We start from the raw sequence: 24,937 nt of genomic DNA, 5'->3' as shown, positions 1-24,937 counted from the left end.
ACATTCACACATACTCACACACACACTCACACACACACTCACACACACAGTCACACACACAGTCACACATACTCACACACACACACTCACACATACTCACTCACACATACTCACTCACACACACACTCACACACACACTCACACACACAGTCACACACCCACACACACAGTCACACATACTCACTCACACACACACTCACACATTCTCACACATACTCACTCACACACACACATACTCACTCACACACACACTCACACATACTCACTCACACACACACTCACACACACTCACACATACTCACTCACACACACACTCACACATACTCACTCATACACACACTCACACATACTCACTCACACATACTCACTCACACACACACTCACACATACTCACTCACACACACACTCGCACATACTCACACACACACTCACACATACTCACTCACACACACACTCACACATACTCACTCACACACACACTCGCACATACTCACTCACACACACACTCGCACATACTCACACACACACTCACACATACTCACACACACACACTCACACACACTCACACATACTCACTCACACACACTCACACTCACACATACTCACTCACACACACACTCACACATACTCACTCACACACACACACATACTCACACACACACACACTCACACATACTCTTTCACACACACACTCACACACACACTCACACATACTCACTCACACACACACTCACACACACATTCACACACACACTCACACATACTCACTCACACACACACTCACACATACTCACTCACACACACACTCACACATACTCACTCACACATACTCACTCACACACACACTCACACATACTCACTCACACACACACTCACACATACTCACTCACACATACTCACTCACACACACACTCACACATACTCACTCACACACACACTCACACATACTCACTCACACACACACTCACTCATACTCACACATACTCACACACACACACTCACACACAGAGTCACACATACTCACTCACACACACACTCACGCACTCACAAACAGACTATCTCACGCACAGGCTCATACACACACACTCACTCACACAGACATACACTGACTCAAATACACACACATACACACTGACTCAAACATTCACATTCACACACACTCAAACACACACACACACACACACACACTTGCTCAAACACACACACACACATACACACACTCTCTCGTACACACAGATTCAAACAGTCACACACACACACACGCTCCCTTTCCCACATGCACATATTTACATGCACACTCACTCACACACACACAATCTCACACACTTGCACACACTCTCACATACACACAAACACTCAGACACACATGCACACATTCTCTCACATTCTCACACACACACTCACACACACCCACCCACACACACGCACACTCAAACACACACACACACACACACACACACACACACACACACACACACACACTGGCTCAAACACACACACACACACTGGCTCAAACACACACACACACATACACACACTCTCTCACACGCACAGACTCAAACACACACACACACACACACACACACACTGACTCAAACACACACACACACATACGCACTGACTCAAACATTCACATTCACGCACACTCAAACACACACACACACACACTGACTCAAACACACACACACATACACACTGACTCAAACACTCACTTTCACACACACTCAAACACACACACACGCACACACACACTTCCTTTCCCACATTCACATGCACACTCATTCACACACACACTCACACACACTTACACTCAGACATACATGCACACATTCTCATTCTCTCATACACACTCACACACACACACTCGCTCACACACACACTCACTCTCTCACACACACACACACACCGCTAACATACGCACACTCACACACACACACTCTCTCTTACACACACACTCGCTTACACACACACACTCACCTACACACAGTGCTAACACATGCACACTCACACACACACACTCTCTCTTACACACACACTCGCTCACAGACACACGCACACTCGCTCACACATACACACACACACACTCACCTACACACACTGCTAACACACGCACACTCACACATACATACACACACACACACACACACACACACACACACTCTCTCTCTCACACACACACACACAAACACTCTCCCACACAAACTCACTCTCTCTCTCACACACATATGCCCTTGCTCTGTTTTCTAGAACGATAGAACCATAGGACACTACAGCACAGAAAACAGGCCATTCAGCCCTTCTAGTCTGTGCCGAAATATTATTCCGCTAGTCCCATTGACCTGCACCCAGTCCATAACCCTCCAGACCCCTGCCATCCATTTATCTATCCAATTTATTCTTAAAACTTAAGAGTGAGCCCACATTTACCACGTCAGATGGTAGCTCGTTCCACACTCTCACCACTCTCTGAGTGAAGAAGTTCCCCCTAATGTTCCCCCTAAACCTTTCTCCTTTCACCCTAACGCCATGAAAGTGTTGGGGTGAGACCCACAATCTTGTTGCTCAAAGGCAAGAGAGTGTTAGCAACTGAACCTATTTTTAACAGCTGTTGATTAAAGTTCTGTTCTGATGCCACAGGTCTGATAGAAGATGGATTTACACAAGGACCCTATTATAAATGTCTAGTGGCTGAGGTTCCACCAGAACGAGCTTGTCGAGGTGACTGAATCATTGTTTAATTCTCAAAAAAATTGTTTTTACTCATTTCTGGGACCCGGGTGCGCCGGCAAAATCAGCATTTATTGCCCATCCCTAATTGCCCCTTGAGAAGGTGGTGGGTGAGCTGCCTTCTTGAGCCGCTGCAGTCCCTGTGGTGTAGGCACACCCACCGTGCTGTTAGGGAGGGAGTGACCCAGCGACAGTGAAGGAACGGCCGATATATTTCCAAGTCAGGATGGTGAGTGTTTCGGAGGGGAACTTCCAGGTGGTGGTGTTCCCCATGTGTCTGCTGCCCTTGTCCTTCTAGATGGTAGAGGAGGTGGGTTTGGAAGGTGCTGTCGAAGGAGCCTTGGTGAGTTGCTGCAGTGCATCTTGTAGATGGTACACACACTGCTGCTACTGTGCGTCGGTGGTGGAGGGAGTGAATGTTTGTGGATGTGGTGCCGATCAAGCAGGGCTGCTTTGTCCTGGATGGTGTCGAGCTTCTTGAGTGTTGCGGGAGCTGCACTCATTCAGGCAAGTGGGGAGTATTCCATCACACTCCTGACTTGTGCCTTGTAGACGGTGGACAGGCTCTGGGGAGTCAGGGGGTGAATAAGAGTTTGAGCTCATTGGCGGCCAAGGATTTGGCCTGATTTGACTGTCTCAAAGCTTCCCTGGCCGGCCTCCAATCTTCCACACCCTGGAAACTTCAGCCCATCCGAAACCAATTCCTGGAGGCGTGGGTGACACTGCGGACTGGGAGATACACAGGAGCCCTCACCCTCTGTGATTACTGAATCTTATTTCTCTGCTTCCAGGCCACACCATCGTGGGGTACGCCATGTATTTCTTCAGTTATAGCTCCTGGAAGGGCAGGGCGCTTTATCTGGAAGACCTCTATGTTATGGAGGAGTTCCGAGGTGAGCATTTGCTGCAATATTAGTAGCCACGCCTGAGTTGCCAAGCGGTGGTCTTCATTCACCCGGTCGCTCAGGCAGGTTGGTGGGTGCAGGTCGTCAGGCTGAGTCACAGCGCTAGGCCCCTTTTTGACATGGTCGCTGAGCGGAGGCCCCACCCCTGTCACCTCCTCCAGCTCTACAATCCTCTGAGATCTCTGCGCTCCTCCGATTCCAGCCTCCTGCCCACCCTCCCATCGCTGCACCACATGCAGCCGTGCGTTACGTACGAACATACAACCTAGGAGCTGGAGTAGGCCCACTCGGCCCCTCGAGCCTGCTCCGCCATTCAATAAGATCACGGCTGACCTGAGTGTAACCTCAACCCCACATTCCCGCCTACCCCCCGATAACCTTTCACCCCCTTGTTCACCAAGAATCTATCTACCTCTGCCTTAAAAACATTCAAAGACCCTGCCTTCATCGCTCTCTGAGTTCCAAAAACTCTCGACCCTCTGAGAGAAAAAATTTCTCCTCATCACCACCTTAAATGGGCGACCCCTTATTTTTAAACAGTGACCCCCCTAGTCCTAGATTCTCCCACAAGGGGAAACATCCTCCCCACATCCACCCTGTCAAGACCCCTCAGGGTCTTATCAGGGTCTTCAGCTGCCTGGGGCCTAAGTTCTGGAATTCTGTTCCTAAACCACTCCGCATCTCTCTCTCTCTCTCTCTTTCTTTCCCTCCTCTTTTAAAATGCTCTTTACAACTGACCAGTTATCTCCTTAAGTGGCTCAGAGAAAAAGTTGTTTAAAACAGCTAAGACAATGGGGCTGTGGGCCGGGTGCAGGAAGGCGGGATTAGAAAGGGCACCTGGGTGTCCTTGGGCTGGCAGGGACAGGATGGGCCGAATGGCCTCCTTCTGTGCTGTAACTTTTCCATGGTTCTAAGACCCCTGCGGGGTCTTGACAGGGTGGTTGTGGGAGAATCTAGAACTTGGGCTCACTGTTTAATGCACTAATTGACTGGACAACGTCTATGACCCGTGATAGTTGGGAGCGGTTTACTGATTCCAGAGGACGAACGGGACATTGGCCCGGAGCGTGTTGCTCTCAGCATCCTGCCCTCTAGCCGAGGTGTTAGGGAACCTTCCCTCAGTTCTTACCCCTCCTCCCCTGATCCGCCTTCCATCTGGGGAAGGCTACTGTGACCTTATTAGCGCCTGCGCCCCCTGCCCCTGAACCCCGGTTAGTATACCCTTTCTCCGGAGGGGTAGCTTACACGGTGTCAATCATCTGTTCAAACCCTCCTGGCCCAACGGATACAGGGCAGGTACCCATGAACGTCAGGGTGGTCACTTCCTCCTCTGTACGTCACCCTGCTCGCAGTCAGCCTTTCAGTTTACACCGCGCTGAGGTTCATTTTCCTGACCCTATCTAAACCACCTGCATCGATAAGGGGGCATGACAGGACACCGCCCCACCAACTTAGGAGCGTCAGCATGGCCGCCCGAATCAAGGCATCTTGACGTTGCCAAAGACTGTTTAGAAATTGTTGACTTTTCAGAAAGCTTTTCCATTGAGTTAATAAGAATTTTATACATGGTGGAAAGTACCGTTCTCTTTCCAGACAGACAATCAGTGCTGTTTGCAAATCCTATGAAAGGTTTATACTGTGCAAAAAATACCAGTTCATTAAAGGCCCCCAATTTCTTACAGGTGCACTCTTAATTTTGTACTCTCTGTCCCTCACTGCCACACTCTTGGTTATCCTGACCCAACTTGCTCTTTTACCTCTCCCCTTTGATTTACAACACCTTCTCGCTTGATCCCTTCTCCCCCCAACCCCCCAACTATTTCGTTTAAAGCCCCCTCAACCGCACTAGTTATGCGATCTTTCAGAACGCAGGCTGCAACGCAGTTCAAGGGAAGACCACCCCAACCCATACAGCTCCCACTCTCCCCCGAACTGGAACTCGTTTCTACCCACGCCGTTCTTTCAGCCATGCGTTCACCCCTCCAATCTCATTTACCCTCTGTCAAATTGCACGAGGCTCAGGTGGTAATCCAGAGATTATAACTGGAAATCTGAAACAAAAAGCAAAAAATCTGCGGAGAGAGAGAGACAGAGTTAACGTTTCGAGTCCGGATCACGTAGGCCAGACTTTTTAAAGACATTAGTGAACCAGATGGGTTTTTTTCTTTACAACAATCAGCAATGGTTTCATGGTCATCCAAGTTTCAGCATCTGCCATGGTGAGATTTGAACCCAGGTCCCCAGAGCCTTACCCTGGGTGTCTGGAACACTAGTCCAATGGCAATACCAGTATGTCCCTGTCCCTATAGAGTCTCTGATGAGTCACTAGTTAGCTCAGCAATTGCTACAATAATTAACGCCTACTGAACCAATTTACTTTCAGCTGATTGATGGATAACTGCCACTGCCGGGCAGCTCCCCGCTTTACATGGCCCTTAAACTAAATTGAAGTTTGGAAGTCCTCTGTCATAGCCTGACTCTTAACCTAAATTTAAACTTAAGAAAAATGTACCAGAACTTACCACGAGAGCCAAAATTTCCGGCTACACACCTTGTCCATTCTCACTCAGGCGCAGCCCCCACTCCATGCATCCCCCGACAGAGGTCACTGGTGTGTTGGGGTGGGGGGGGGCGGGTTGGAGGTGGTAACATATGAGCACGGATAAAGGATTGGTTAGCTAACAGGAATCAGAGAGTAGGGATAAATGGGTCTTTTTCCGATTGGCAAGCTGTAACTAGTGGAGTACCACGGGGATCAGTGCTGGGGCCAGTGACACCAAGAAAGGTAGGAAAGTAAGTTGTCAAGAGGAGGTGGGGAGCCTACAAAGGGATATCGATAGATTAAGCGAGCGGGCAAAAATTTAGCAGACGGAGTACGATGTGGGAGAGTGTGAACTTGTCCACTTTGGCAGGAAGAATAAAAAAGCAGCAAATTATCTAAATGAAGAGAGACTACAGAACCCTGAGGTACAGAGGGATCTGGGTGTCCTGGTACATGGATCAGGAAGAGTTAGTGTGCAAGAGCAGCAAGTGATTAGGACGGCAAATGGGATGTTGGTGTTTATTGCGAGGAGCATGGGATATAAAAGTGGGGATGTTTTACTGCAGCTGTACAGGGTCTTGGCGAGACCGCATCTGGAGCACTGTGTGCAGTTTTGGTCTCCTTATTTGAAAAAAGATAGAATTGTGCTAGAATCAGTTCGGAGAAGGTTAAGATTTCCACTCAGATTCCATGTCCATTGGGGAACTTTCCTTTGGGATTGTCCTGATCTCACTTGAGATTGGGACTGGTTGTCCAGAATCCGCAATCTCTGGACATCGGCAGAGAGCTTGGTGTGGAGATTTCCTTCTCTGAAGCCGGGATCCACATGGCAATAACCACCTTTCCTGTGTTTCAGGTCAAGGAATCGGGAGCACGTTTCTGCGCAAAGTGGCAGAGGTAAAAATATCGATGTTTGTGGAAGACTCGTGAGTCACTCCCCACCCCGCAACATATCCAAACAGTCAGAGCAGTGTAGAGGGAGCTTTACTCTGTATCTAACCCTGTGCTGTACCTGTCCTGGGAGTGTTTGATGGGGACGGTGTAGAGGGAGATTTAATCTGTATCTAACCCCGTGCTGTACCTGTCCTAGGAGCGTTTGATGGGGACGGTGTAGAGGGAGCTTTACTCTGTATCTAACCCCGTGCTGTACCTGTCCTGGGAGTGTTTGATGGGGACATGGTAGAGGGAGTTTACTCTGCATCTAACCCCCTGCTGTACCTGTCCTGGGAGTGTTTGATGGGGACGGTGTAGAGGGATCTTTACTCTGTATTTAACACCGAGCTGTACCTGTCCTGGGAGTGTTTGATGGGGACAGTGTAGAGAGAGCTTTACACTGTATCTATTCCCGTGCTGTGCCTGTACTGGGAGTGTTTGATGGGGACAGTGTAGAGGGAGCTTTACTCTGTATCTAACCCCGTGCTGTACCTGTCCTGGGAGTGTTTGATGGGGACAGTGTAGAGGGAGCTTTACTCTGTATCTAACCCCGTGCTGTACCTGTCCTGGGAGTGTTTGATGGGGACAGTGTAGAGGGAGTTTTACTCTGTATCTAACCCCGTGCTCTACCTGTCCTGGAAGTGTTTAATGGGGACAGTCTAGAGGGAGCTTTACTCTGTATCTAACCCCGTGCTGTACCTGTCCTGGGAGTGTTTGATGGGGACAGTGTATAGGAAGCTTTACTCTGTATCTAACCCCATGCTGTATCTGTCCTGGGAGCGTTTGATGGGGACAGTGTAGAGGGAGCTTTACTCTGTATCTAACCCCGTGCTGTACCTGTCCTGGGAGTGTTTGATGGGGACAGTGTAGAGGGAGCTTTACTCTGTATCTAACCCTGTGCTGTACCTGTCCTGGGAGTGTTTGATGGGGACAGTGTAGAGGGAGTTTACTCTGTATCTAACCCCGTGCTGTACCTGTCCTGGGAGTGTTTGATGGGGACAGTGTAGAGGGAGCTTTACTCTGTATCTAACCCCGTGCTGTACCTGTCCTGGGAGTGTTTGATGGGGACAGTGTAGAGGAAGCTTTACTCTGTATCTAACCCCGTGCTGTACCTGCCCTGGGAGTGTTTGATGGGGACAGTGTAGAGGGAGCTTTACTCTGAATCTAACCCCATGCTGTACCTGTCCTGGGAGTGTTTGATGGGGACAGTGTAGAGGGAGCTTTACTCTGTATCTAACCCTGTGCTGTACCTGTCCAGGGGGTGTTTGATGGGGACTGTGTAGAGGGAGCTTTACTCAGTATCTAATCCAGTGCTGTACCTGTTTTGAGAGTGATAATGGGGACAGTGTAGAGGAAGCTTTACTCTGTATCTAACCCCGTGCTTTACCTGTCCTGGGAGTGTTTGATGGGGACAGTGTAAAGGGAATTTACTCTGTAGCTAACCCCGTGCTGTACCTGTCCTGGGAGTGTTTGATGGGGACAGTGTAGAGGGAGTTTTACTCTGTATCTAACCCCGTGCTATACCTGTCCTGGGAGTGTTTGATGGGGACAGCGTAGAGGGAGCTTTACTCTGAATCTAACCCCGTGCTGTACCTGTATCTGGGAGTGTTTGATGGGGACAGTGTAGAGGGAGTTTACTCTGTATCTAACCCTGTGCTGTACCTGTCCAGGGGGTGTTTGATGGGGACCATGTAGAGGGAGCTTTACTCTGTATCTAACCCCGTGCTGTACCTGTCCTGGGAGTGTTTGATGGGGACATGGTAGAGGGAGTTTACTCTGCATCTAACCCCCTGCTGTACCTGTCCTGGGAGTGTTTGATGGGGACGGTGTAGAGGGATATTTACTCTGTATTTAACACCGAGCTGTACCTGTCCTGGGAGTGTTTGATGGGGACAGTGTAGAGAGAGCTTTACACTGTATCTATTCCCGTGCTGTGCCTGTACTGGGAGTGTTTGATGGGGACAGTGTAGAGGGAGCTTTACTCTGTATCTAACCCCGTGCTGTACCTGTCCTGGGAGTGTTTGATGGGGACAGTGTAGAGAGAGCTTTACTCTGTATCTAACCCCGTGCTGTACCTGTCCTGGGAGTGTTTGATGGGGACGGTGTAGAGGGATCTTTACTCTGTATTTAACACCGAGCTGTACCTGTCCTGGGAGTGTTTGATGGGGACAGTGTAGAGAGAGCTTTACACTGTATCTATTCCCGTGCTGTGCCTGTACTGGGAGTGTTTGATGGGGACAGTGTAGAGGGAGCTTTACTCTGTATCTAACCCCGTGCTGTACCTGTCCTGGGAGTGTTTGATGGGGACAGTGTAGAGGGAGCTTTACTCTGTATCTAACCCCATGCTCTACCTGTCCTGGAAGTGTTTAATGGGGACAGTCTAGAGGGAGCTTTACTCTGTATCTAACCCCGTGCTGTACCTGTCCTGGGAGTGTTTGATGGGGACAGTGTATAGGAAGCTTTACTCTGTATCTAACCCCGTGCTGTACCTGTCCTGAGAGTGTTGATGGGGACAGTGTATAGGAAGCTTTACTCTGTATCTAACCCCGTGCTGTACCTGTCCTGGGAGTGTTTGATGGGGACAGTGTATAGGAAGCTTTACTCTGTATATAACCCCGTGCTGTATCTGTCCTGGGAGCGTTTGATGGGGACATTGTAGAGAGAGCTTTACTCTGTATCTAACGCCGTGCTGTACCTGTCCTGGGAGTGTTTGATGGGGACAGTGTAGAGGGAGCTTTACTCTGTATCTAACCCTGTGCTGTACCTGTCCTGGGAGTGTTTGATGGGGACAGTGTAGAGGGAGTTTACTCTGTATCTAACCCCGTGCTGTACCTGTCCTGGGAGTGTTTGATGGGGACAGTGTAGAGGGAGCTTTACTCTGTATCTAACCCCGTGCTGTACCTGTCCTGGGAGTGTTTGATGGGGACAGTGTAGAGGGAGCTTTACTCTGAATCTAACCCCGTGCTGTACCTGTATCTGGAAGTGTTTGATGGGGACAGTGTAGAGGGAGTTTACTCTGTATCTAACCCTGTGCTGTACCTGTCCAGGGGGTGTTTGATGGGGACCATGTAGAGGGAGCTTTACTCTGTATCTAACCCCGTGCTGTACCTGTCCTGGGAGTGTTTGATGGGGACAGTGTAGAGAGAGCTTTACTCTGTATCTAACCCCGTGCTGTACCTGTCCTGGGAGTGTTTGATGGGGACAGTGTAGAGGGAGCTTTACTCTGTATCTAACCCCGTGCTGTACCTGTCCTGGGAGTGTTTGATGGGGACAGTGCAGAGGGACCTTTACTCTGTATCTAACCCCGTGCTGTACCTGTCCTGGGAGTGTTTGATGGGGACAGTGTAGAGGGAGCTTTACTCTGTTTCTAACCCCGTGCTGTTCCTGTCCTGGGAGTGTTTGATGGGGACCGTGTAGAGGGAGCTTTACTCAGTATCTAACCCAGTGCTGTACCTGTTTTGAGAGTGATAATGGGGACAGTGTAGAGGAAGCTTTACTCTGTATCTAACCCCGTGCTTTACCTGTCCTGGGAGTCTTTGATGGGGACAGTGTAAAGGGAATTTACTCTGCGTCTAACCCTGTGCTGTACCTGTCCTGGGAGTGTTTGGTGGGGACAGTGTAGAGAGAGCTTTACTCTGTATCTAACCCCGTGCTGTACCTGTCCTGGGAGTGTTTGATGGGGACAGTGTAGAGGGAGCTTTACTCTGTATCTAACCCCGTGCTGTACCTGTCCTGGGAGTGTTTGATGGGGACAGTGTAGAGGGAGCTTTACTCTGTATCTATTCCCGTGCTGTACCTGTCCTGGGAGTGTTTGATGGGGACAGTGTAGAGGGAACTTTACTCTGTATCTAACCCCGTGCTGTACCTGTCCTGGGAGTGTTTGATGGGGACCATGTAGAGGGAGCTTTACTCTGTATCTAACCCCGTGCTGTACCTGTCCTGGGAGTGTTTGATGGGGACAGTGTAGAGGGAGCTTTACTCTGTATCTAACCCCGTGCTGTACCTGTCCTGGGAGTGTTTGATGGGGACAGCGTAGAGGGAGCTTTACTCTGAATCTAACCCCGTGCTGTACCTGTCCTGGGAGTGTTTGATGGGGACAGTGTAGAGGGAGCTTTACTCTGTATCTAACCCCGTGCTTTACCTGTCCTGGGAGTGTTTGATAGGGACAGTATAAAGGGAATTTACTCTGTATCTAACCCCGTGCTGTACCTGTCCTGGGAGTGTTTGATGGGGACAGTGTAGAGGGAGATTTACTCTGTATCTAACCCCGTGCTGTACCTGTCCTGGGAGTGTTTGATGGGGACAGTGTAGAGGGAGTTTACTCTGTATCTAACCCTGTGCTGTACCTGTTTTGGGAGTGATGATGGGGACAGTGTATAGGAAGCTTTACTCAGTATCTAACCCCGTGCTGTATCTGTCCTGGGAGCGTTTGATGGGGACATTGTAGAGAGAGCTTTACTCTGTACCTAACCCCATGCTGTACCTGTCCTGCGAGTGTTTAATGGGGAACATGTAGAGGGAGCTTTACTCTTTATCTAACCCCGTGCTGTACCTGTCCTGGGAGTGTTTGATGGGGACAGTGTAGAGGGAGCTTTACTCTGTATCTAACCCCGTGCTGTACCTGTCCTGGGAGTGTTTGGTGGGGACAGTGTAGAGAGAGCTTTACTCAGTATCTATTCCCGTGCTGTACCTGTCCTGGGAGTGTTTGGTGGGGACAGTGTAGAGAGAGCTTTACTCTGTATCTAACCCCGTGCTGTACCTGTCCTGGGAGTGTTTGATGGGGACAGCGTAGAGGGAGCTTTACTCTGAATCTAACCCCGTGCTGTACCTGTATCTGGGAGTGTTTGATGGGGACAGTGTAGAGCGAGCTTTACTCTGTATCTAACCCCGTGCTGTACCTGTCCTGGGAGAGTTTGATGAGGACAGTGTAGAGAGAGCTTTACTCTGTATCTATTCCCGTGCTGTACCTGTCCTGGGAGTGTTTGATGGGGACAGTGTAGAGGGAGCTTTACTCTGTATCTAACCCCGTGCTGTACCTGTCCTGGGAGTGTTTGATGGGGACAGTGTAGAGGAAGCTTTACTCTGAATCTAACCCCGTGCTGTACCTGTCCTGGGAGTGTTTGATGGGGACAGTGTAAAGGGAATTTACTCTGTATCTAACCCCGTGCTGTCCCTGTCCTGGGAGTGTTTGATGGGGACAGTGAAGAAGGAGCTTTACTCTGTATCTAACCCCGTGCTGTACCTGTCCTGGGAGTGTTTGATGGGGACAGTCCAGAGGGAGCTTTACTCTGTATCTAACCCCGTGCTGTACCTGTCTTGGGAGTGTTTCATGGGGACAGTCCAGAGGGAGCTTTACTCTGTATCTAACCCCGTGCTGTACCTGTCCTGGGAGTGTTTGATGGAGACAGTGTCGAGGGAGCTTTACTCTGTATCTAACCCCGTGCTGTACCTGTCCTGGGAGTGTTTGATGGGGACAGTGTAGAGGGAGCTTTACTCTGTATCTAACCCCGTGCTGTACCTGTCCTGGGACTGTTTGATGGGGAAAGTCTAAAGGGAATTTACTCTGTGTCTAACCCCGTGCTGTACCTGTCCTGGGAGTGTTAGGTTGGGTCAGTGTAGAGGGAGATTTACTCTGTGTCTAATCCCATGCTGTACCTGTCCTGGGAGTTTTTGATGGGGACAACGTAGATTGAGCTTTACTCCGAGCCTATTCCCGTGCTGTACCTGTCCTGGGAGTTTTTGATGGGGACAACGTAGATTGAGCTTTACTCTGTGCCTATTCCCATGCTGTACCTGTCCTGGGAGTGTTGGATGGGGACAGTGTAGAGGGTGCTTTACTCTGTATCTAACGCTGTGCTGTACCTGTCCTGGCAGTGTTTGATGGGGACAGTGTAGAGGGAGCTTTACTCTGTATCTCACCCCGTGCTGTACCTGTCCTGGGAGTGTTTGATGGGGACATTGTAAAGGGACCATTACTCTGTATCTTACCCCGTGGTGTACCTGTCCTGGGAGTGCATGTTGGGGACAGTGTAGAGGGAGGTTAACTCTGTATCTAACCCCGTGCTGTCCCTGTCCAGGGAGTGTTTGTTGGGCACATTGTAGAGGGAGCTTTACGCTGTATCTAACCCCGTGCTGTACCTGTCCTGGGAGTGTTTGTTGGGCACATTGTAGAGGGAGCTTTACTCTGTATCTAACCCCGTGCTGTACCTGTCCTGGGAGTGTTTGATGGGGACAGTGTAAAGGGAATTTACTCTGTGTCTAACCCCGTGCTGTACCTGTCCTGGGAGTGTTAGGTGGGGAAAGTGTAGAGGTAGCTTTGCACTGTATCTAACCCCGTGCTGTACCTGTCCTGGGGGTGTTTGTTGGGCACATTGTAGAGGGATCTTTACTCTGTATCTAACCCCGTGCTGTACCTGTCCTGGGAGCTTTTGATGGGGAAAGTGTAGAGGGAGCCTTACTCTGTATCTAACCCCGTGCTGTAGCTGTCCTGGGAGTATTTGATTGGGAAAGTTTAGAGGGAGCTTTACGCTATCTAACCCCGTGCTGTACCTGTCCTGGGAGTGTTTGATGGGGACAGCGTAGAGGGAGTATTACTCTGTATCTAATCCCATGCTGTACCTGTCCTGGGAGTTTTTGATGGGGACAGCGTAGAGGGAGTATTACTATGTGTCTAACCCCGTGCTGTACCTGTCCTGCGAATGGTTGATGGGGCAGTGTAGAGGGTGCTTTACTCTGTATCTAACGCCGTGCTGTACCTGTCCTGGGAGTGTTTGATGGGGACAGTGTAGAGGGAGCTTTACTCTCTATCTCACCCCGTGCTGTACCTGTCCTGGGAATATTTAATGGGAAAAGTGTAGAGGGAGCTTTACTCTATCTAACACCGTGCTGTACCTGTCCTGGGAGTTTTTGATGGGGACAACGTAGATTGAGCTTTACTCTGTATCTAACCCCGTGCTGTACCTGTCCTGGGAGTGTTGGATGGGGACAGTGTAGAGGGTGCTTTACTCTGTATCTAACGCTGTGCTGTACCTGTCCTGGGAGTGTTTGATGGGGACAGTGTAGAGGGAGCTTTACTCTGTATCTCACCCCGTGCTGTACCTGTCCTGGGAGTGTTTGATGGGGACAGTGTAGAGGGAGCTTTACTCTGTGTCTAACCCCGTGCTGTACCTGTCCTGGGAGTGTTTGATGGGGACATTGTAAAGGGACCATTACTCTGTATCTTACCCCGTGGTGTACCTGTCCTGGGAGTGCATGTTGGGGACAGTGTAGAGGGAGGTTAACTCTGTATCTAACCCCGTGCTGTACCTGTCCTGGGAGTGTTTGTTGGGCACATTGTAGAGGGAGCTTTACTCTGTATCTAACCCCGTGCTGTACCTGTCCTGGGAGTGTTTGTTGGGCACATTGTAGAGGGAGCTTTACTCTGTATCTAACCCCGTGCTGTACCTGTCCTGGGAGTGTTTGATGGGGACAGTGTAGAGGGAGCTTTACTCTGTATCTAACCCCGTGCTGTACCTGTCCTGGGACTGTTTGATGGGGAAAGTCTAAAGGGAATTTACTCTGTGTCTAACCCCGTGCTGTACCTGTCCTGGGAGTGTTAGGTTGGGTCAGTGTAGAGGGAGATTTACTCTGTGTCTAATCCCATGCTGTACCTGTCCTGGGAGTTTTTGATGGGGACAACGTAGATTGAGCTTTACTCTGTGCCTATTCCCGTGCTGTACCTGTCCTGGGAGTTTTTGATGGGGACAACGTAGATTGAGCTTTACTCTGTGCCTATTCCCATGCTGTACCTGTCCTGGGAGTGTTGGATGGGGACAGTGTAGAGGGTGCTTTACTCTGTATCTAACGCTGTGCTGTACCTGTCCTGGGAGTGTTTGATGGGGACAGTGTAGAGGGAGCTTTACTCTGTATCTCACCCCGTGCTGTACCTGTCCTGGGAGTGTTTGATGGGGACATTGTAAAGGGACCATTACTCTGTATCTTACCCCGTGGTGTACCTGTCCTGGGAGTGCATGTTGGGGACAGTGTAGAGGGAGGTTAACTCTGTATCTAACCCTGTGCTGTCCCTGTCCAGGGAGTGTTTGTTGGGCACATTGTAGAGGGAGCTTTACGCTGTATCTAACCCCGTGCTGTACCTGTCCTGGGAGTGTTTGTTGGGCACATTGTAGAGGGAGCTTTACTCTGTATCTAACCCCGTGCTGTACCTGTCCTGGGAGTGTTTGTTGGGCACATTGTAGAGGGAGCTTTACTCTGTATCTAACCCCGTGCTGTACCTGTCCTGGGAGTGTTTGATGGGGACAGTGTAAAGGGAATTTACTCTGTGTCTAACCCCGTGCTGTACCTGTCCTGGGAGTGTTAGGTGGGGAAAGTGTAGAGGTAGCTTTGCACTGTATCTAACCCCGTGCTGTACCTGTCCTGGGGGTGTTTGTTGGGCACATTGTAGAGGGATCTTTACTCTGTATCTAACCCCGTGCTGTATCTGTCCTGGGAGCTTTTGATGGGGAAAGTGTAGAGGGAGCCTTACTCTGTATCTAACCCCGTGCTGTAGCTGTCCTGGGAGTATTTGATTGGGAAAGTTTAGAGGGAGCTTTACGCTATCTAACCCCGTGCTGTACCTGTCCTGGGAGTGTTTGATGGGGACAGCGTAGAGGGAGTATTACTCTGTATCTAATCCCATGCTGTACCTGTCCTGGGAGTTTTTGATGGGGACAGCGTAGAGGGAGTATTACTATGTGTCTAACCCCGTGCTGTACCTGTCCTGCGAATGGTTGATGGGGCAGTGTAGAGGGTGCTTTACTCTGTATCTAACGCCGTGCTGTACCTGTCCTGGGAGTGTTTGATGGGGACAGTGTAGAGGGAGCTTTACTCTCTATCTCACCCCGTGCTGTACCTGTCCTGGGAATATTTAATGGGAAAAGTGTAGAGGGAGCTTTACTCTATCTAACACCGTGCTGTACCTGTCCTGGGAGTTTTTGATGGGGACAACGTAGATTGAGCTTTACTCTGTGCCTATTCCCATGCTGTACCTGTCCTGGGAGTGTTGGATGGGGACAGTGTAGAGGGTGCTTTACTCTGTATCTAACGCTGTGCTGTACCTGTCCTGGGAGTGTTTGATGGGGACAGTGTAGAGGGAGCTTTACTCTGTATCTCACCCCGTGCTGTACCTGTCCTGGGAGTGTTTGATGGGGACATTGTAAAGGGACCATTACTCTGTATCTTACCCCGTGGTGTACCTGTCCTGGGAGTGTTTGATGGGGACAGTGTAGAGGGCGCTTTACTCTGTATCTCACCCCGTGCTGTACCTGTCCTGGGAGTGTTTGATGGGGACATTGTAAAGGGACCATTACTCTGTATCTTACCCCGTGGTGTACCTGTCCTGGGAGTGCATGTTGGGGACAGTGTAGAGGGAGGTTAACTCTGTATCTAACCCCGTGCTGTCCCTGTCCAGGGAGTGTTTGTTGGGCACATTGTAGAGGGAGCTTTACGCTGTATCTAACCCCGTGCTGTACCTGTCCTGGGAGTGTTTGTTGGGCACATTGTAGAGGGAGCTTTACTCTGTATCTAACCCCGTGCTGTACCTGTCCTGGGAGTGTTTGATGGGGACAGTGTAGAGGGAGTTTACTCTGTATCTAACCCTGTGCTGTCCCTGTCCTGGGACTGTTTGATGGGGAAAGTCTAAAGGGAATTTACTCTGTGTCTAACCCCGTGCTGTACCTGTCCTGGGTGTGTTAGGTTGGGTCAGTGTAGAGGGAGATTTACTCTGTGTCTAATCCCATGCTGTACCTGTCCTGGGAGTTTTTGATGGGGACAACGTAGATTGAGCTTTACTCTGTGCCTATTCCCGTGCTGTACCTGTCCTGGGAGTTTTTGATGGGGACAACGTAGATTGAGCTTTACTCTGTGCCTATTCCCATGCTGTACCTGTCCTGGGAGTGTTGGATGGGGACAGTGTAGAGGGTGCTTTACTCTGTATCTAACGCTGTGCTGTACCTGTCCTGGGAGTGTTTGATGGGGACAGTGTAGAGGGAGCTTTACTCTGTATCTCACCCCGTGCTGTACCTGTCCTGGGAGTGTTTGATGGGGACATTGTAAAGGGACCATTACTCTGTATCTTACCCCGTGGTGTACCTGTCCTGGGAGTGCATGTTGGGGACAGTGTAGAGGGAGGTTAACTCTGTATCTAACCCCGTGCTGTCCCTGTCCAGGGAGTGTTTGTTGGGCACATTGTAGAGGGAGCTTTACGCTGTATCTAACCCCGTGCTGTACCTGTCCTGGGAGTGTTTGATGGGGACAGTGTAGAGGGTGCTTTACTCTGTATCTAACCCCGTGCTGTACCTGTCCTGGGAGTGTTTGATGGGGACAGTGTAGAGGGAGCTTTACTCTGTATCTAACCCCGTGCTGTACCTGTCCTGGGAGTGTTTGATGGGGACAGTGTAGAGGGAGCTTTACTCTGTATCTAACCCCGTGCTGTAGCTGTCCTGGGAGTATTTGATTGGGAAAGTTTAGAGGGAGCTTTACTCTGTATCTAACCCCGTGCTGTACCTGCCCTGGGAGTGTTTGATGGGGACAGCGTAGAGGGAGTATTACTCTGTATCTAATCCCATGCTGTACCTGTCCTGGGAGTTTTTGATGGGGACAGCGTAGAGGGAGCTTTACTCTGTATCTAACCCCGTGCTGTACCTGTCCTGCGAATGGTTGATGGGGCAGTGTAGAGGGTGCTTTACTCTGTATCTAACACCGTGCTGTACCTGTCCTGGGAGTTTTTGATGGGGACAACGTAGATTGAGCTTTACTCTGTGCCTATTCCCATGCTGTACCTGTCCTGGGAGTGTTGGATGGGGACAGTGTAGAGGGTGCTTTACTCTGTATCTAACGCTGTGCTGTACCTGTCCTGGGAGTGTTTGATGGGGACAGTGTAGAGGGAGCTTTACTCTGTATCTCACCCCGTGCTGTACCTGTCCTGGGAGTGTTTGATAGGGACAGTGTAGAGGGAGCTTTACTCTGTGTCTAACCCCGTGGTGTACCTGTCCTGGGAGTGCATGTTGGGGACAGTGTAGAGGGAGGTTAACTCTGTATCTAACCCCGTGCTGTACCTGTCCTGGGAGTGTTTGATGGGGACAGTGTAGAGGGAGCTTTACTCTGTATCTAACCCCGTGCTGTACCTGTCCTGGGAGTGTTTGATGGGGACAGTGTAGAGGGAGCTTTACTCTGTATCTAACCCCGTGCTGTACCTGTCCTGGGAGTGTTTGATGGGGACAGTGTAAAGGGAATTTACTCTGTGTCTAACCCCGTGCTGTACCTGTCCTGGGAGTGTTAGGTGGGGAAAGTGTAGAGGTAGCTTTGCACTGTATCTAACCCCGTGCTGTACCTGTCCTGGGGGTGTTTGTTGGGCACATTGTAGAGGGATCTTTACTCTGTATCTAACCCCGTGCTGTATCTGTCCTGGGAGCTTTTGATGGGGAAAGTGTAGAGGGAGCCTTACTCTGTATCTAACCCCGTGCTGTACCTGTCCTGGGAGTGTTTGATGGGGACAGCGTAGAGGGAGTATTACTCTGTATCTAATCCCATGCTGTACCTGTCCTGGGAGTTTTTCATGGGGACAGCGTAGAGGGAGTATTACTATGTGTCTAACCCCGTGCTGTACCTGTCCTGCGAATGGTTGATGGGGCAGTGTAGAGGGTGCTTTACTCTGTATCTAACCCCGTGCTGTACCTGTCCTGGGAGTGTTTGATGGGGACAGTGTAGAGGGAGTTTTACTCTGTATCTAACCCCGTGCTGTACCTGTCCTGGGAGTGTTTGATGGGGACAGTGTAGAGGGAGATTTACTCTCTATCTCACCCCGTGCTGTACCTGTCCTGGGAATATTTAATGGGAAAAGTGTAGAGGGAGCTTTACTCTATCTAACACCGTGCTGTACCTGTCCTGGAAGTGTTGGATGGGGACAGTGTAGAGGGAGCTTTACTCTGTATCTCACACCGTGCTGTACCTGTCCTGGGAGTGTTTGATGGGGACAGTGTAAAGGGACCATTACTCTGTATCTTACCCCGTGCTGTACCTGTTTTGGGAGTGATGATGGGGACGGTGTAGAGGAAGCTTTACTCTGTATCTAACCCCGTGCTGTACCTGTCCTGGGAGTGTTTGATGGGGACAGTGTAGAGGGAGCTTTACTCTGTATCTAACCCCGTGCTGTACCTGTCCTGGGAGTGTTTGATGGGGTCAGTGTAGAGGGAGCTTTACTCTGTATCTAACCCCGTGCTGTACCTGTCCTGGGAGTGTTTGATGGGGACAGTGTAGAGGGAGCTTTACTCTGTGTCTAACCCCGTGCAGTACCTGTCCTGGGAGTGTTTGATGGGGACAGTGTAGAGGGATCTTTACTCTGTATCTAACCCTGTCCTGTACCTGTCCAGGGAGTGTTTGATGGGGATCGTGTAGAGGGAGATTTACACTGTATCTAACCCCGTGCTGTACCTGTCCTGGGGGTGTTTGTTGGGCACATTGTAGAGGGAGCTTTACTCTGTATCTAACCCCGTGCTGTACCTGTCCTGGGAGTGTTTGATGGGGACGGTGTAGAGGGAGATTTACTCTGTACCTAACCCTGTGCTGTACCTGTCCTGGGAGTGTTTGATGGGGATAGTGTAGAGGGAGCTTTACTCTGTATCTAACCCCGTGCTGTACCTGTCCTGGGAGTGTTAGGTGGGGACAGTGTAGAGTGAGCTTTACTCTGTATCTAATCCCGTGCTGTACCTGTCCTGGGAGTGTTTGATGGGGACAGTGTAGAGGAAGCTTTACTCTGTATCTAACCCCGTGCTGTATCTGTCCTTGGAGTGTTTAATGGGGACAGTTTAGACGGAGCTTTACTCTGTATCTAACCCCGTGCTGTACCTGTCCTGGGAGTGTTTGATGCGGAAAGTGTAGAGGGAGCTTTACTCTGTATCTAACCCCGTGCTGTACCTGTCCTGGGAGTGTTTGATGGGGACAGTCTAAAGGGAATTTAGTCTGTATCTAACCCCGTGCTGTACCTGTCCTGGGAGTGTTTGATGGGGACAGTGTAGAGGGAGCTTTACTCTCTATCTTACCCCGTGCTGTACCTGTCCTGGGAGTGTTTGATGGGGACAGTGTAGAGGGAGCTTTACTCTGTATCTATCCCCGTGCTGTACCTGTCCTGGGAGTGTTTGATGGGGACAGTGTAGAGGAAGCTTTACTCTGTATCTAACCCTGTGCTGTACCTGTCCTGGGAGTGTTTGATGGGGACGGTGTAGAGGGAGCTTTACTCTGTATCTAACCCTGTGCTGTACCTGTCCTGGGAGTGTTTGATGGGGACAGTGTAGAGGAAGCTTTACTCTGTATCTAACCCCGTGCTGTACCTGTCCTGGGAGTGTTTGATGGGGACAGTGTAGAGGGAGCTTTACTCTGTATCTAACCCCGTGCTGTATCTGTCCTGGGGTTGTTTGATTGGGACAGTGTAGAGTGAGTTTTACTCTGTATCTAACCTCGTGCTGTCCCTGTCCTGGGAGCATTTGATTGGGACAGTGTAGAGGGAGCTTTACTCTGTATCTAACCCCGTGCTGTATCTGTCCTGGGAGTGTTTGATGGGGACAGTGTAGAGGGAGCTTTACTCTGTATCTAACCTCGTGCTGTCCCTGTCCTGGGAGTGTTTGATGGGGACAGTGCAGAGGGAGATTTACTCTGTATCTAACCTCGTGCTGTACCTGTCCTGGGAGTGTTTGATGGGGACAGTGTAGAGGGAGATTTACTCTGTATCTAACCTCGTGCTGTACCTGTGCTGGGGGTGTTTGATTGGGACAGTGTAGAGTGAGTTTTACTCTGTATCTAACCCCGTGCTGTACCTGTCCTGGGAGTGTTTGATGGGGACAGTGTAGAGGGAGTTTACTCTGTATCTAACCCCGTCCTGTACCTGTCCTGGGAGTGTTTGATGGGTATAGTATCAATGGTGGATTAAAGAGGTGATAATGATTCTGTTGATGAACACAGTGGGCACTGTTGCAAACATTTACACAAGACACTTTAATTCTGTGTTTTCCCCCAGATCGCCTTACAGAACAAGTGCACCAGGCTGAACTTTGTCGTCCTGAATGAGAATAAGCCGAGTATTGACTTCTACCTCACGAAGGGAGCTGTGGACCTGACAGATTCTGAGGGGTGGCATCTGTTCAGGTTCGATCAGGAGCAGATGCAACGGCTAGCAGGAGGAAAGGGGCAGAATGTTCCCACCTCTCCCTTTAAATAAGCGGGGCTAGTAGACAGAATTCCTCTTCCCCGTTTCCAGGAGAAATCCGAGCATCCCCTTTTAAAATGGGGAACACCTATGTAAACGTGTCACACTGCAATCATAGCCTCCTGCCAGCATGTGGCGCTACTGAGAACTGACCACGTGATCTGGTGTCAGACAGTCAGAGAACACCTTTCATTGGAGAACTCCGTATCTCCTTTCCACGTTTAATGACTTAAATAATATGTTCATCACTGTTTCTTATTCCTTGGAATGATATTGGCTCCTAAATGGACCATAACCTGTGATTTTTATTAATATTAAAATTCTTGCATCTTCGCTCCCTGCATGCAAAACATCGCTCCTTGTTTTCACCTTTTCCTGCTGACTTTTTCCAATGTTGGTGAAAAGATTCTCAAGGATGATAGGAAAAATGTGAGGTTTTAACTATCAGGAAAGATCGAATGGCTGGGGCTCTTTTCTCTAGAAAAGGGAAGGGTGAGAGGGTGACCTAATGAGGTCTTTAAAATTCTTAAAGGGGGTTCGATAGCACAGATGTAGAGCAGATGTTTCCACTTGTGGTGGGGTGGGGTGGTGGGGAGAGGCCAGAACAAGTGTGCATCAAAACCAAACTATAAGGTACAGCGATGTGATAATGACCCAGATCATCTGTTTTTAGTGATAGTGGTTGAGGGTTAAATATTGGCCCCAGGGCACCGGGGAGAACTCCCCCCACTCCTTCCAGTCATGGCTGTCGGATCTTTCACATCCATCTGAGAGGGCAGACTCATTTAGCATCTGCTCCAAAGGATGTACATCTGACAGTGCGGCACTCCTTCAGCACTGACCCTCTGACAGTGCAGCACTTCCTCAGCACTGACCCTCTGACAGTGTGATGCTCCCTCAGTACTGACCCTCCGACAGTGCGACGCTCCCTCAGTACTGACCCTCCGACAATGCAGCACTCCCTCAGTACTGACCCTCCGACATTGCGGCACTTTCTCAGTACTGACCCTCCGACAGTGCGGCGCTCCCTCTGCACTGACCCTCCGACAGTGCAGCACTCCCTCAGCACTGACCCTCCAACAGTGCGGCGCTCCCTCAGTACTGTCCCTCCGACACTGCGGCACTCCCTCAGCACTGACCCTCCGACCGTGCGGCATTCCCTCAGTACTGACTCTCCCACAGTGCGGCGCTCCCTCAGTACTGACCCTCCGACAGTGCGGCGCTCCCTCAGTACTGTCCCTCCGACACTGCAGCACTCCCTCAGTACTGACCCTCTGACAGTACAGCACTCCCTCAGTACTGACCCTCTGACATTGCAGCGCTCCCTCAGTACTGACCCTCCGACAGTGCGGCACTCCCTCAGTACTGACCCTCCGACAGTGCGGCACTCCCTCAGTACTGACCCTCCGACAGTGCGGCACTCCCTCAGTACTGACCCTCCCCCAGTGCGGCACTCCCTCATTACTGACCCTCCGACAGTGTGGCACTCCCTCAGTACTGACCCTCTGACAGTGCAGCGCTCCCTCAGTACTGACCCTCTGACAGTGCGGCACTCCCTCAGCACCGCACTGGTGTCAGCCTGGATTACGGGTTTAAGAGCATAAGAGTGAGGAGCAGCAGGAGGCCATTCGGCCCCTCAAAGCCTGCTCTGCCATTCAACATGACCACAGCTTACCTTCCAGCTCAGCTCCACTTTCCCGCCCTATCCCTTAATGTCCAAAAATCTATCGATCTCAGTCTTGAGTAGTGTTGAGCAATGAAACACACTGTCCAAGCTTTTTATCTAGCTCTTATTCTGTTAATGTTAATTCTGTAAGACGCACATGCATATCTGTGACTGGGGATGTGGTGAACTGTGGTTAAGTGTGTGGTAAAGCTGCAGGGGAGACCTGATAAATGAACGACAGAGAAAAAAAAATGGAGTGTTTCTTTCATTGTCAATTTCAATTCAAGTTATCGTCTATACGGAAATTCGTTTCGGGTGCCCAGCCCCTGTGTTATAAAATGACAGTTAATAATAAAAGGAGAACAATTACCCCAACGCAGAGATCTAACTTTAATTAAAATACGTATTTAAAAATCATGCCAATACATTAAAATGATCAGTCGGTGAGTCCCACCCTGAGTGCATAACCTCATCTGTGCATCAAATTTCTGTAAAAAATTCTTATCGAGTTCAGGAACAGGTTCAACAGGTTAACTTGCAGGTTGAGTCGATAGTTAGGAAGGCAAATGCAATGTTGGCATTAATTTCGAGAGGACTAGAATATAAAAGCAGGGATGTGCTGCTGGGCTTTAAAAGGCTCTGGTCAGACCACATTTAGAATATTGTGAGCAATTTTGGGCCCCGTATCTCAGGAAGGACGTTCTGGCCCTGGAGAGGGTCCAGAGGAGGTTCACGAGAATGATCCCAGGAATGAAAAGCTTAACATATGAGGAACGTTTGAGGACTCTGGGTCTATACTCGATGGAGTTTAGAAGGCTGAGGGGGGATCTGATTGAAACTTACAGAATACTGAAAGGCCTGGATAGAGTGGACGTGGGGAAGATGTTTCCATTAGTAGGAGAGACTAGGATCCGAGGGCACAGCCTCAGATTAAAGGGAAGACCTTTTAGAACAGAGATGAGGAGAAACTTCTTTAGCCAGAGAGTGGTGAATCTATGGAATTCATTGTCACAGAAGGCTGTGGAGGCCAGGTCATTGAGTGTATTTAAGACCGAGATAGATAGGTTCTTGATTGGTGAGGGGATCAAAGGTTACGGGGAGAAGGTGGGAGAATGGGGTTGAGAAACCTATCAGCCATGATTGAATGGCAGAGCAGACTCGATGGGCCGAATGGCCTAATTTATGCTCCTATGTCTTATGGTCTTACAGTCTTATAGGTTTGTGCTGCATCTGAGGGATGGCAGTCTTCCCTGAACCCATCCAACAGCAATACTGAGACAAGGGACGATTCTCATTGTTCGTGACGCTCTTTACTCAAAACTCTTCTCTGAGAGCAGATTTCGACAAGAAAATACTGGAGAAAGATCTGCTCATCAAATACCTTTCCCTCCCCAGTTGAATAACCTGTGTCCCCTTAAAGAGATTCCTAAAACAACAGCAACAAGCAAGACACCCGAAAACGATAGCACTCTCAGTTCCAGCCATAGAGAAGAGTTTCAAGATTTTGGGACCTTCTCTGTTACAGGTGAGCCACCCCAGTTGGTTAACTTCCTGAATGGGACCCCAATTTTGTGATGCTCCTGGTTGATGACCCCCCATTGTGGGAGGGTCCCTTTGTGATGACCCCCCCTCGGTTGGTCACATCAAGGTTAATTTAAAAAGGAACCCTTCCCTCGTGGATACCTTTCTCCGGTCCAAATGCATTTATATGTTTTAGAAGGAGCCAGTTTAAACAGGGCTTTCTTGAGTCAGAGAAAGACTGAGTTGGTTAATTACTAGAAAACCCCAGAAAAAAACAAAAAGGTGACACACATACACGGAGATCAGAAATGAAACTTTGTCTCTTTCTTTCAGGCCCAAAGGAACGCAACCTCCCACAACTCATCAACACCAACGCCCATCCAGGACCCTCCACCCCTGCTGTCCCTCTG

The 24,937-nt window shown here is 49.8% G+C and overlaps 1 protein-coding gene across 1 annotated transcript; it reads left to right on the top strand.

Annotated features, from left to right (window-relative positions):
* Positions 1-2,637: 2,637 nt before the first annotated feature.
* LOC121274442 (thialysine N-epsilon-acetyltransferase-like) lies at positions 2,638-22,257 on the top strand (the record flags this gene model as incomplete). The annotated part of the gene is made up of 4 exons (XM_041181778.1): positions 2,638-2,718; positions 3,519-3,620; positions 7,031-7,071; positions 21,152-22,257. Coding segments are annotated over 4 exons (425 nt in total), but the record flags the coding sequence as incomplete, so codon positions are not given.
* Positions 22,258-24,937: the final 2,680 nt, after the last annotated feature.

This window comes from Carcharodon carcharias, assembly GCF_017639515.1.
Source record: "Carcharodon carcharias isolate sCarCar2 chromosome 36 unlocalized genomic scaffold, sCarCar2.pri SUPER_36_unloc_22, whole genome shotgun sequence".
Taxonomy (NCBI): domain Eukaryota; kingdom Metazoa; phylum Chordata; class Chondrichthyes; order Lamniformes; family Lamnidae; genus Carcharodon; species Carcharodon carcharias.
This window is presented reverse-complemented; position numbering and strand designations above follow the sequence as displayed.